The sequence below is a fragment of the Amphiura filiformis genome, chromosome 9, assembly GCF_039555335.1.
Source record: "Amphiura filiformis chromosome 9, Afil_fr2py, whole genome shotgun sequence".
Classification (NCBI taxonomy): Eukaryota; Metazoa; Echinodermata; class Ophiuroidea; order Amphilepidida; family Amphiuridae; genus Amphiura; species Amphiura filiformis.
Window position 1 is genome coordinate 54296200 of NC_092636.1, and position 14029 is coordinate 54310228.

General features: G+C 36.4%; 1 protein-coding gene across 1 annotated transcript in view; it reads left to right on the forward strand.

Moving 5' to 3' along the window:
* Positions 1–789: 789 nt before the first annotated feature.
* The window catches only part of LOC140161178 (metabotropic glutamate receptor-like), a 32965-nt gene continuing 19725 nt past the window's right edge, over positions 790–14029 (forward strand). Inside the window, exon 1 of the mRNA XM_072184625.1 lies at positions 790–2929. Within this exon, the coding sequence (XP_072040726.1) occupies positions 899–2929 (2031 nt within the window). The 5' untranslated portion in view covers positions 790–898. The remainder of the gene's footprint in view (positions 2930–14029) is intronic.

Here is a 14029-nt window from a genome sequence, read left to right on the forward strand (position 1 = left end):
TACTATCATACTAGTGTAGGCTTTCCGTTCGCCGGGGCTCCTCATAAAAATACATCGTTATTAATGAACAACAATCATAAAGTAGAACGGAAAGTGAGAACTAGACAGTGCAATCACCTGTATGTGCAAAGGTTTCCGCGATGTTCTGAACATTTTTGGTCAAGTCAAACCATGTTGAACTGTATACATTGTATGTTATATCCGAATGCACTCGTTATTTTTATAGTCGGAGCCTTGGACCTTAACAAGTGCTTCATTTGAAGTACTTAAACAAATGTTGGGACATCAATTACGTTAGGACCTTGGCGGGTAATAATTGTAAGACTACGGGTTCGTCTTTTGCCATTGACGCCTTTAACAACCAACTCGTTGACACTTGTGTTTATCCATGTAATGAAGTACGCATAAAGTGTCGCCTCAGTCTTGAGGTATCTACTAAAATAGCCCGTTTCATTATCGAATCAGTGGCAAGCTACTGTCGGTGACTTCGACAGCTATAGTATTTTTCAAATTTAATTATCATATTGCTTAATTTGCTTATATACAATGCTCGTATTCATATCCATCACGGCATTTTGAAACAACTTGATTTACATATCATTTAATAACTATACCTACAGTCCCGCATGTACACCTAATTGATTGAGTGATGTTGTTTTGTTGACAATACAAACTAGCTATATAGTCGCCAAGGTATTTATTAGCAGTAGTTGCAAACTAGTGTTTAATTCGTGAGAAGCTGTTTGTATCACGAGGTGGAGAAATAGTATTTGATCTACCCCACGGGGTAATATGTGTATGGCATTCATCGAGTAACTATCGATTCCACGAACAGCACCAATCACGATGTTCCTGAGTTCGTCCATTTATTCGTAATACACAATTTATCTGAACTACAATGGCACAGTGTAGTATGTTCCTAGGGTTATTTGTATATTTCACGTGTATCATTACAGTATGCTGTAGCGTGTTGTCAGGAAACGTGTGTGAGTTTTACTATGAGCCAGGCGATGTTATGATTGGGGGTATGCTGCCAATGTATCCAGGGGGTGCACCATGTGGCAATTCGCTACTCGTTCCTACCGTCGAAATAGCCGAAATGTGGTTGTACGCCGTGGAATCCATCAACCAAAGAGACGATTTGCTACCAAATGTAACTATCGGGTTAGAAATACGAAATGATTGTGGCAATCAAGACATTGCCATGTGGTCTGCGATGACTATGGTCGCTCCAACCGGCAGAGATGAATTCCTTAAGGCATGTCCTGGAACCACTGGAATCCCTTCCAAATCTGTTATCGGTATTGTTGGCCCTACTCGTAGCACCACAAGTTCGGTTGTAGCAAGAATAGGTCGATTATACGAAGTACCAGTCATATCAATGGCGGCGACAAGTGACGAATTGTCTGACTCAGAAGAGTATCCCTACTTTCTTCGAACTGTCCCATCTGACAACTTTCAAGCAGGTGCCATTCTAGACTTATTAGAGTACTTCAATTGGAGGTACATTACCTTGTTGTATTCGGCCGACACGTACGGTATCCGTGGAGCGCATCATCTCCAACTACTAGCGGAAGAAAGGGGTATTTGTATAGGTGTTACTCTACCAATCCCTGGGTTTGCTCGAGAATCTGATCTTGTGGACCTTACTAATACTTTAAATAGTAGTCTCGTAGCTGATGTCGTCGTAGTTGTGTCTCTAAAAGAAGCGGCTGAGTCGTTGTTAACAGCGGTGAGTAAAGCAAAGTTCATGAAAAAGATTACTTGGGTAGGCAGCGATGGCTGGGGCAGCAGTATTGCTGGTAGTTCGGTAAACCACGTAGCGCATGGAAGTATTTTTGTTCAACTATTTAACGAAATTGTGCCTGAATTCCATTCTTACTTCAGGGATAACTATTTGAACAATGCCAGTCACTACCCGTGGTATCTCGAATACGTGGACAGATTTAGAGCTTCGTCGAATAACGTGGATGAAACAAGCTATCCCGTCCCAGTTATAGCATTGGACATTGTGACTATAAATTCTGTGTACGTCTTTGCTCATGCTCTTCATGCGTATGTTGAGGAGTATTGTTCGGAACAACGGCCATGTGAGAAGCTTAATTCACTTGACGGTGAAGAATTCCTGGGCTATCTACTAAATGTGTCTTTTGAAGGTGCCAATGGCGACCCATTCTATTTTGACAAGAATGGCGACACTGCAGGCAAATACAAATATCGTAATCTACAGTTTGAAGACGGCGTTTACCAAATGGTCGATATAGGTATTTGGGACCCTTCAAGTGAAGAAGATAGTTTCGTGATATGGGAAGATTCAATCCAATGGGGAGAGGACAATTCTAATCCCGGTGATTCGACGTGTCATGAGGAGTGCTCCCCAGGGTACTATCCAGTGCCCCTTTCCCGTAAATGCTGCTGGGGATGCCGTAAATGTCCGGATAATGCCATTGTCGTCAATGACACAGAATGCTTATTATGTCCTGAACTTGAATGGCCAAATTACAACTTCAGCGAATGTATTCCAATCATTCCGCGTACAGTCGGTTACAACGACCCCATAATCATCGTCATCATCGCATCAGCAAGTCTGGGTGTATTTCTCACATCGCTTGCAATTATCGGTCTTATATACCACAAAAATCATGCCTTAATCAAAGCAAGTAGTCGAGAACTTTCAGCATGTAATTTGTTTGGAATTCTCCTGGCTCTGCTCACACATGTGCCTCTTCTAATGACCCCTACCTATACCTCGTGCTCATTTGCGGAAACCATGATGACAACCAGCTTCACCTTGACTTATGCCCCTACTCTGCTGAAAGTCAACCGCATCTTCAGGATTTTTCAATCCGGGAAGAAATCGGTGAAGCGACCAAAGTTTGTCGGACCGAAAGGACAACTGATGCTACTTGGAATTGCATTTGCGATTCAGGTAAAGTAATATTTATTTTCCTTCCTTTATTTCGAACTTAAACGTACTTTTTGCAACGATCAGACTAAATTTTGCCCTTGTGGTTGAGTAAGTGTCGTAAATAACGAATTACGAATTCTAGCAAGTATAATATTTATTTGAAATGTACATTCACATTTTGAATAAAGAACCCGTAACGGTAGTATTTGATTTGATTTGTTCGGGCTTTGACAACCCTGGATAACCCTAGATTAAGCCTCTATTGAAGCTTATTTCCATTTGGGTCCATTTGAACACCGGGATGGGTTGGAGCAGTCAGGTGTTAACACATCAACGGCTTAACGTCCCCTCCGATGGACGGAGTACTTTCATGATTCATTCATTTACCCAATTCTAAATAAACCACAGGAAGAGCGGAAGTCTGAATTTAATCTACAGAGGTTGCCAATTAATTTCAGGCATTTTTTCCCCCAAGTCAATTTCCCAGCAAATCCCCACCGCCGGGAATTAAACCCGGTTTCACGCACTAAAGGCAAATACATCATAGCTACGTAAAAGATACATGCCACGTATATGCTAGTATATCACATCTACGTTAATAAACACGAGATACTGATTACTAGTATCTTGAGTATGAAAGGAAGGAAGGACGAACGGAAGGGAGGAAGGAAAGAAGGGAAGCGGTGGGAATTTATTTACCATTATTTAGAGGTTTGTTTTGCTTTACTTAATTTTACACGGTGATCAATATCAGAGTGTTGTTTTACCTGTATCCGGGTGACCAGTATCAAAATATAGAGTGTATTCGGATCACTATTAGGTCCATACAGACCATGTTGTTCTGGATAATATCAGGGATTAGAGTTGTTTTAACTGCAGCTGCGTGACCAATTAGCTACTATAAAAACATAGTGTTGCTTTGCTGGATAGCCAATAGTAAGAGACTAGTATTAATGTGGCATCCGGGAAGCCAAAAACACCGTAGAGCACCGTGATGTATGTATCGGTAAAACGAGTATTGTTTTACCTAATATAAATATTCGGGTGACCAATATCAGGGACAAGTGTTGTTTTATTTGTATCTGGATTATCCGTAGAAGATATAATCGTTCGCATTGCATGTTTACAGTATTGGTAAACATAGTACAATCAAATACAGAATTAAAACATGTAAAAACACTTTAGTTTGCGTCTGGCGTCATCTGTCGATCAAACTTGGGCACGGTTTGTTTACGAGTATCATGATGATTGCGTTTTAGAACGCAGCGATAATAGCGTGCCTTATGGCTCATTTTGCACCTTCAAATATGCAAACCGTCTCAAAAGGTAGGTCTTAGTAATGGGAAACTTTCTTTCCGAAGGCAGTAAGGTAGCTGCATGTTAACAATGTCTAGAAACGTTGTTTTCTGACATTTATAGTAAAGTATTTTTTGCCATTTTCTGCGATTCCTTTTCTCCGATGAAAGCACCAGATGGATCAACCCTTCTTTAACGCGCAGCTAACCAATCATGAATCGTGGGGGATTTGATTCACAATGACGCAATCAAAGTCTTTTTAATTATGTCTCCGATTATAGACATGGTAGAGAATAATATTCTCGCATGTGTCTATAATAATGTATATTAACTTAGAATGTTGTATAGAAAATCCTATAATTTCATATTCTCCAAGAGAATCCAACATAGAATGGATAACATATCATGATGTCAATTTGCTTTTCATCATTACACAACGTATATGTTCATAATTCACTTCTTTCGAATTTTTACAGTGGCTGTATTTCAAATTGATTGCAAGGCTTTTAAGCATCAGATTTTGATCATTACTCAATTATTTGCTGTCAACTTTCACATTGCAAGGGTAATAAAATAAAGGAAAAATGAAAAGACGTTGACTGCAATTCTGTCTACAATTCTTATTATATCATCAGAATTGAAATGCGCATTATGTGCACACATTGGCGCATTTTATGAGAAGTCACTCACATTTGTTTTTCATACTTGCTTGCCCAATATACATGATATAGGATACAGTATTGAATATGGGATGCCGGTTGTCTTGCACCCGTGTGTTAACAATATTTTTGATTCTATAGACAATATATACAAGAATGTTTGGTAAAATCATATGTTTATTTGCATGCTCTTCTCCATGTATTGCCTGACCTGTAAGTGTACTCTCAGATCATTTGCCTTGGATAAATTAGAAGTATAATATAATTGAGGGGCTCAATATAAAAACGACCTATCCCACATTTGGGTTATTCTGAGAAAACTGGACTTTTGTGTGCTAATTTTCAATACAATACATAACAATTTCACATCTTAAAACGTTGATTTAACAACTTCACCAAGTTACATTCATGATGTTTTATGTTTGTAATAATGACCTTTGGTGACCTTTACATTTTTCAGCAGCGCCCTCTATTTTTACCAAAATGTGGGATAGGTCGTTTTTATATTGAGCCCCTCAATTACGCCAAAAGATACGGCATATTTTGTGTTTTATAAAATTTGCGTTTAGTACTCATTCATTTTACTTTGGCATTCAACCAGTTGAACCCTGAATCCATTACATTTGGTAATTTTTACGTAGGCTTATATCTCAAGCTCATGGATAATCGGAAACTTATTGGTCAAAATGATCGTAAGTTAATACCGTATTACATTTTACACCACGTTGATTTTTATATGCACTACCCGGTACATGAAATATATAAGCAGTGTGCAAAATTGCATGATAATTACAAAACGTCATTACGTAATGACAAGACGTCATTTTGAGATAAAAGCGGCATTTGATATTTTATTTGGTAATTTAGTTAAATGATATTATCCTGATTCTGTTTAAGTGAGCACCTTTGGGACTCTTTGTTTTTACTGAGACGGATAGCGTCAGTAAAGACGGTGAATCCAGTGTTACCGGTAACATTATAATAATTTACATATCGTGACATCCTTGTTTACACCAAGAAACAACGGGAATTTAGTCAGTGGACTGATTTAGATATAACCTGTCAGAAAGGCACAACGTTTGTGTCTTAACCGCTTGATATCACCCGCGGGGGTTCAACAGGGTAGCATCCTTTGTCCGTTATTATTTCTACGCTATATAAACGATAAAACTAGCCATTAGTGTAGATTCTGATTGCCATGTGTTCACGACAATCCAGGACGACAATGCTTCATTTTCTCACACATAGGCTACACCTAAACTATATTATCTGAAACATTAGTTCTGATATAGGTTTAAGAAGCATGTGCTTGTTAACAACAAGATGACACTACACTGAAAAGTGATTTTTGGTTTAAACCACGCTGTGGTTAAAAAGTTCACAACATATTATGCTTTTGAAATTTTAATTATAATTGCTTGCAAACTGAGTCATCTAAATCAAAACAGAATGAAGAATAGTTAACAGCATTTTGTGAATTTTGGTACCAATTTTAACTTTATGAAAGTCGCCAGTTTGAATCAGTCCAGATGCACTGTTTTTCAACGCTTACCTGCGCTGGCTGCTCTGGGTAAAGATCAAAATTTGTTTATCCTTTAATAAGTATAATATTTTTAACTTGTAATGTTTATCAATCTATTATCTTATATTATGTTCCTTTCTATAAAGAATGTGCAGTTTCGCAATAATTGTTTGGATATTTTTACTCATAATAAATAAATCAATCAAGTATTGTCGTAGATAAACAAAATGTACATTATAGGTTTGTAACAGTAATTACTGAAACGATCTATAATGGATTTCTCTCTTATAATCTTTGATTCAGGCATTCTAATAACATTGTAATGAAGATAAATGTTTTTAATTTAAACGCACTTGTGACTTTTATCAGCAAATTACTATTTGCGGTTCTGCCTAAACAATAGTAAAGAGGGAAAATAAGGTGCTTTCACTGAGATGCTAATCTTATTCAGGTTGTGCATTGTTAATAAACCATTTCCATGCCAACAGACGTCGATCTACATTATTGCAAAGGACCCACAGTGACTTCGTCATGTTTTATCAGTACTTATTGTGTTAGCTAATATTCGCTTCATTTTGGAGCTGTCGCGTATGTTCACGAATAAAAATCAATATATTTCAGGTTATGAGTTTTTGCACGACATGTCCTAGTTTTATTGTGACCTTCAACATTAGCAAAACAACAAAACAAGTTTATTTGATTTTGGAACATTTTTCTGTTGGTGTCGTTAAAATTAAAAATTAGATAAAAATGACAATATTGAGTTTATCACTATATTGTATTCTATAAATGGTTAATGGGTGAAATTAGCCCTAGTGACAACGTTCCAAATGATATATTTGACGTTGCAAAAATTCCTTTCCCTACAGCGGGGCTTTTTAACGGGCAATAATTTGAGAATATGTTTAAATTCTATAAATTATGTATATTATGGGTAACAAATGAATGAAAGAAATCCTGAATAATGCTTTATTTGTTCTTAGGAACCTGTTCCCAAAACATATTCCTACAATTAGCTTAAATTTTACGATTTGAAAGATTGTCAGGGTTATCAACCATAGCTCAGATAGCTTATGTATCTGTGTATGTTAAAATGTGTTTTGCTCTGCCTCATCATTGTGGCATGGTGTGACACACTTGTGCCAAGTTGTAGTTTGTTTCATTTGGCTTGTGAGATACTTGTTCTTACAGTTACTGCTGCAGATTATGGTGTGTAGGATGTCAATTTATCCAATATCCTGTCCATTTCATATTATATACTAGATTGTACTGTTCATTGCATGAAATAAGTAGGCTAATCAATGGGATGGAATGTGTCCACTGTGCTAACATTAGCGCGTATTATAATGGAAATCAGTTCGGACGCAGAGACAAACAAACCTGTAGTCTACAAAATGTCCAGATTACTTTACAATGATCGCCAATTGCTTTAATTGGTTTCTGCCAGATGTCAGGACAGTGGTTACGGAAGAAGGTTGCGCGGAAGAGGTGCTTAGACTAAGGTAACAGCCAAATATGTCCGACGTTTTGCAAGGGTTGGGAGATTAAGAAAGTTTTCAAGGTCATCCGGTGAATTTTGGGTGACCGCGTGACCTTTCTTTCTTCTGGGTCTTCCGACATTGAACAACCTTTGTCTTCCAAGGCTGGTATATAGTTCCTTCTACTCGAAAGATCCATGAATCATTCTCTTACCACCATAATACCTTGCAGAAACCAACTAAACCATGCATCTGGCGACCACTGTTAATACATCTGGATATTTTGTATACTAAGGTTTCTTCGTCTCTTTGTCTCTCAAACGAATTGCCGTCTTCCCGCCATTGTAAGCACTGACATACGTGCATGATGTCAACACAGGTGACACCTTCTATCACATTGATTATCCCATTATACTTACTTCATGCAAATCGACAGGACATAGGTGAATGCTCAACTTACAGTTTGCTGAATTATTCTTTCTTTCAGCGATGCCATTGTGTGAATTGACTGTTTTGCAATTGAAATTGAAATGGTGTGTGGATTGAATAATGCAGAAGTGAAAGAATGGTCTAGGTGCCAGGGCAATATATCTGAATTAAAATATAAATTTTGAATGATCTAAAAGATTCAAGTATATAGTGTACATAACCAAGGAAAATAAATGTTAAAAAACTGTTTAAAGTGGTACTACACCCCCTGATAAATTTTGTGACTAATTTTGCATTTTTCTCAAAAAATAACTACACACTGGTAACAAAAGTTATGTAAATTATAGGGGCAAGAAATCCAATTACTTCACTGAAATTTCAGTTATTCAAGACAAGTGGTTCATTATATATGTTAAGAAATGAGGTACATTCTATCGGTATACATCTTTTCTTATCATAAATAACGTATAATATACATACTTTTTGTTACCAGTGTGTTATTATTTTTTGAGAAAAATGCAAAAATAGTCACAAATTTATCAAGGAGTGTAGTACCCCCTTAATATGTACAATAACATCCAAAATTTAGGTTTTTAAAAAAGAAAAGTTTTTTTTTTGTCTTTTTAAACCTAAATTTTGGATGTTGTTGTACATATTAAACAGATTTTAACATTTAGGTAGAAAAAGTCAGATAGTTTAACTGATATTTTCGTATATCACATAATTCTAGGGGATATCATACAGAATGCTGTCACCTGTGTAGGCACTGTGTGGGGTTTCCGACACTGCGGACCCTGCCAGCCATGCTCGAACCATGAGAGTACAACCCCTTACCGATTGCGCTAATTTGACTAGACTTAGTAGCTGTAGTGCAGTGCTGCACCCATTTCGTTATCACATCAGAGAGTTGCATTTCATAATGAAAATGGGTCTCAGTTCCTATCAAGACGCTCGACAGAATGTAAAGCAACATTAAATAATTGATCAAATAATACAATTTATTTGATGCACTTCCTGGTACTCAGCGTAACAGATGAAGGTTACTGCGAACATTTCCTATCAAGTATCCTGTGAATGCAATCAATGTAACTGTTATGTTCTGTAAAAGTCTTTTGATCTTAATTGTATTCATTAAGTCAAATTTGTAAAAAGTTTTAAATCACATATATCACGGTGAATAAAGAAAACGATAAAAATGAAAAAGTAGGGATCGATATATCTGTATGTGCTTTAGAATTTACGAATAATAATTAAATTTAGATTTGGTTATAATTAGATTCCATTCCTTATAAGTATATGAGTAATTGGATTGTGATGTTTTGTGATGTATGTAATGTAACATACCAATAATCTAAAATGACCAACATGACAGAAAACACACGTGAAAATTATTAGTTCTACGGGTTGATAGGATGAACAAAATTGTACTCTTTACGCAGAGCAGCCAGCGCACATAAACGTTTATAAAATAGTGCATCTGGTCGGATTCGAACCGGTGACCTTCGTAATACTATAGCATGACGCTAGAGAAGAGCGAATAGATATAAATCTATTATGTATAAGGGTTCGAATGTAAACACATTGGATACTTTGTTTGAACCCTCTAAAACATCACCAGATAGCATTTAGTCTCAAATTAGAATACCATTATTTGTTGCTGATGCCTGTATGTAGTTAAATATTGATGGTATTTGAGTTGCTAAATTAAGGGATAGGGGTAAAATTATGGAGCATTTCCCCAATTTTATTCAGTCCATCATGCAGTTATTGTTAACTACATGTATGCACACAACACAGGGGCACTCACAATAGGCAATTGACCCGTACTGGTAGCGCTGTGTTGTAGATATAGGAGATGAACTAGTTAGCGTCATATATCAAAAAGTATAAAAGCTATGATTTTAGTACTTGCTCTATGTTTTATTTACTTATTCTTTTCAAAATATCTGAATTTTTAACCCGGTACAAGCTTTAATAACGGGGGACCATACATTTGTATGAGAAAGGAAATCTACATCTTTTTAAGGCCGAATTTACCCACTGAGGCAGTTTTCAAAAAAAATCCATTCTCATGCCTGATAACGGTAACCAAGTTGAGACTACTCAACTGAGACTGGAGGGTCCAAACAAGCCGCCCAACATGCCCAAAGTGTTAAAATATAATGATGTCATTTGAATACGTATTTTGCTCAGGTTGTTCCTATTGATTTCTCTACATAGTTATGCAGTACCCCCGTACCCTAGTAAATTATCCGAGAGTTCCAAGTCAATTCTAGAAAAAAGTGTCGTTCGCCGCACCCTACTTTGTTTGCCAACATGGCAACGGGGTTTTGTTTGTTAACAAAGAAGTAATTGAAATACAATTTAGTAAGATCTACATACAATTAAATAAGATAAATGTGTACGTCTTTATGGTGTTATGGCTTTTCCAGTTGAAATCCATACTTCTCTTATGGAAGACATGACCTTATTATTCTACACAGGGAGTGTGAATATCAAATGGGGTTACCTGAATGGGAGATTTGAAATTTACACCCACGGTATGGGAGATTGATATCTTGTCTTCCTTTATTAGGAGTATGAATTTCAACCGAAATAGCGCAATCGCATAACGTTGCCCGTATGTGAATATTTCCAATACAAAAAATGTAACTATTGCATGTCCCGATGTTTTCAATTAATGTGATTGAAATAGGTTATCGAATCAGACTATGTGTTGAATGTCGGTTAAGCATGTTAACTGAATTTTGAAATACTGTCAAGGAAAAAGGACGACTAATTTTGTTTTTAATCGCAGCCATCGTGTAAGTTGTCACATCTCAAATTATTTCATGTGAAAAGAATAACGCTAATGTAACCAAATTTGATTATTCTGACATATTTTACCCCACATTTTACTTGATTACATCAATGCATTACATTCAATTCGGGCTGTATACTATTGAAGTTATTACTGAAAGGTTGTTCAAAGATTTTATAAAATTACGTTGTGTCTCACTTAACTTACACAGGCAACATTATTTTACTGAGCTGTAGATAAATACACAAGAGAGCTTGCACAAACTGATGATGTTGATATTTACCCGGCCGGAGCATTTAAACACTAATTGTGTATTTTTTTCGTACACGCTTTACTAAGGAGGGAAAGATATGCCCATCCCATATGGATATACAAAAACCCTGCACTGGGTCTCCTCTATCCGCTGATATCAAAATAAGTACCAATCTTCACATTATGGCGCTTTGACGTAATAATGTGAGTGAGCCCTAAAACAAATCGTACAAACAAGTGATGTTTACAGGAATATAAATGAAAATCACTATCATAATAATATAACCTTACATTTTTGTAAGAGCAAAAATAAAAATCCATGAGCCTCAACAAACCCGTTACTCATGAGACCGAGCACCCTAAACGTAAAGGATGGACCTACGATTACCCCAAGGCATTGAGCGCTAGTATTCGAGCGTTTCGGTGCACCAGGTGAAAGCAAATCTGTTAGGTGGTGGAAGGCAAGGGGAAGATCAGATTGTCATCTTTCCCAGGGAAAGATCAGACATCAACTTCCAGATGGTAACATTAGTAGGTTTGTTTTACCTTGAAGGAATGGATAGTTTTGCAAATACGGGCTAACTTTCCTTCCCCTAGGAAATCCAGTATGCCATGAATTAGTAGGACTATAAATTCATTTTATAATTGATCGTGGCTGTCTTTTGATATTAGAGAGCTTGCGAAATGGAGTTACTTTAACTTTAACTTTAACGTCTAGAGGATTATAGAGGATTATGTATTCAAAACCACTCTGCCATTAAAGCCGCTTGAAGTTAAAGTTAACGCCAGAATCTATAGTGTGCCGTAAACTATGATGAAAATACGTCATAATTAAAACAATGGTTTGCATATTTCCTCATATACTACATAATTACCACTTATGTATTGTCTAGTTAATAGACCAATTATTGGAAATCTAATTTGGTTTGGGTAAAAAACATGCCACATGATGCTAAAAATTACTGATTGAATTAGATCAAAATAAATTTTGTTCCAAACGTCACACTTGATATATACATTTGTGCGTGCTCATGACGTACACCAAATCAGCTTGCGGAACCAAGTTTTTGGCTTGACTTCAACGCCAAGGGGATTAAGTTCCAGTAAAATGGACTGATTTTACGCGACCCAGCAGTGTAGTGAACTGCGAATTGCAGCTACTGTGAACATTTTTTTACAACGTTGCGTGTCTTATAATTACACCTCTATATAACCAAATATGTTTGTACTGTTCAGGTATTTTATTTAATTATTATTTTATTCATTTAGGCCTACATTATGTACCCCAATTCAGCAGAAAGCTGGTCTAACATGTGCCACGCTATTATACGCATATTATAGGCCTATGGGTATTGTATGTCAACCAAATTATTCATTATTAAAAGAGGAGGCCTATTTGTTACAAAAAATAAGAATGTCAGAAAAGGAGCATCCAGAAATATGTTGGTTGAAATTCAAAATTCTGGGAGTTTTTAAAGAACAAAATGAGGATCATTCGGGGAGATATATTTAATTCGATCACGAATCGATACTCAATAATATAATAATGTGATTTGAAATGTGCACAATTAATTTTTCTCTATCGATTTGCGTGTAATACCGTTATATTGACAAACTAAAAAATATTGTCACGTGTTCCTATGTAATAGCATGGTAATATTCGTATTTCGCGGACTTGGATGTCGACCTTTTCCCATGATACATCACGATTACATCGCAAACCGCTGGCGGCGCCCTTATTGCGAATAGCGAGAATTGTTAGTCTTACTAATATTTCTATTTCTATTTTTTTTATCCCGATATCCTTGAAAATATTGCAAAGATTCACTTCTGTATTAAAACAGCTGTGTGTTTCATCATGAAAGCGTCTTTCAAAATTATATCAAGATATTTTAATATCTTAAAAGACAATACAAAGGATTCTTTATTTTCTCTTGTGATTTTTACCTTTTTGATTACTTTTCTCATTGAAATGCATTCAATCAACCAATTCATAAATACTTCATTATATATAGATCCTGTCTTATTAGTTTTTAAATCAAAATGACTTGAATATGCTTTGAAAAAATTGCAATATATTTCTGTGATTTATCAAAGCAGGGCCCTGGGTCAACAAACTAACATTTCAGGTGATATACCGTATATCATGTACGAGTATAACTGATTGATTCTGTAAAGATGATGTGTAAGATAAGATCATATCTCTGACATTTTCCTCTGACAGTTTTCATAGTGTGAGGGGACATCACAGTAACACAATGGCTTGAAACAATCATCCTATGCTCGGGCCCTTTGCACACACACCCCCACGCAAAACAAGCACAAAAAACGAAACCCACACAAAACCCTACTAACACGGGTTCTTTATTTATTTGTAAGAAGAAATAGTCAGATATATTGCTTTAATAACTGATGTTTATTCCGTAGATCACAGGAATATATTATCCAGGGTGAGGAGTTCGAATCATGGAAGTACAGAACCTATAGCGTTTGGGCTAATTTAAATGCGGCAAAGGACATGTAGCTGTAGAAGATGTAGCGCTGTACCCATTTCATTATCACACTAGAGAGTTGTGTTTCATAATGAAAATGGGTTTCAGTTCCTATCAAGTTCCTATCATAATTTATAATACATTTTATTTGACGCACTGCGAACATTTCCTTTTACGCATCCTGTAAATGCAA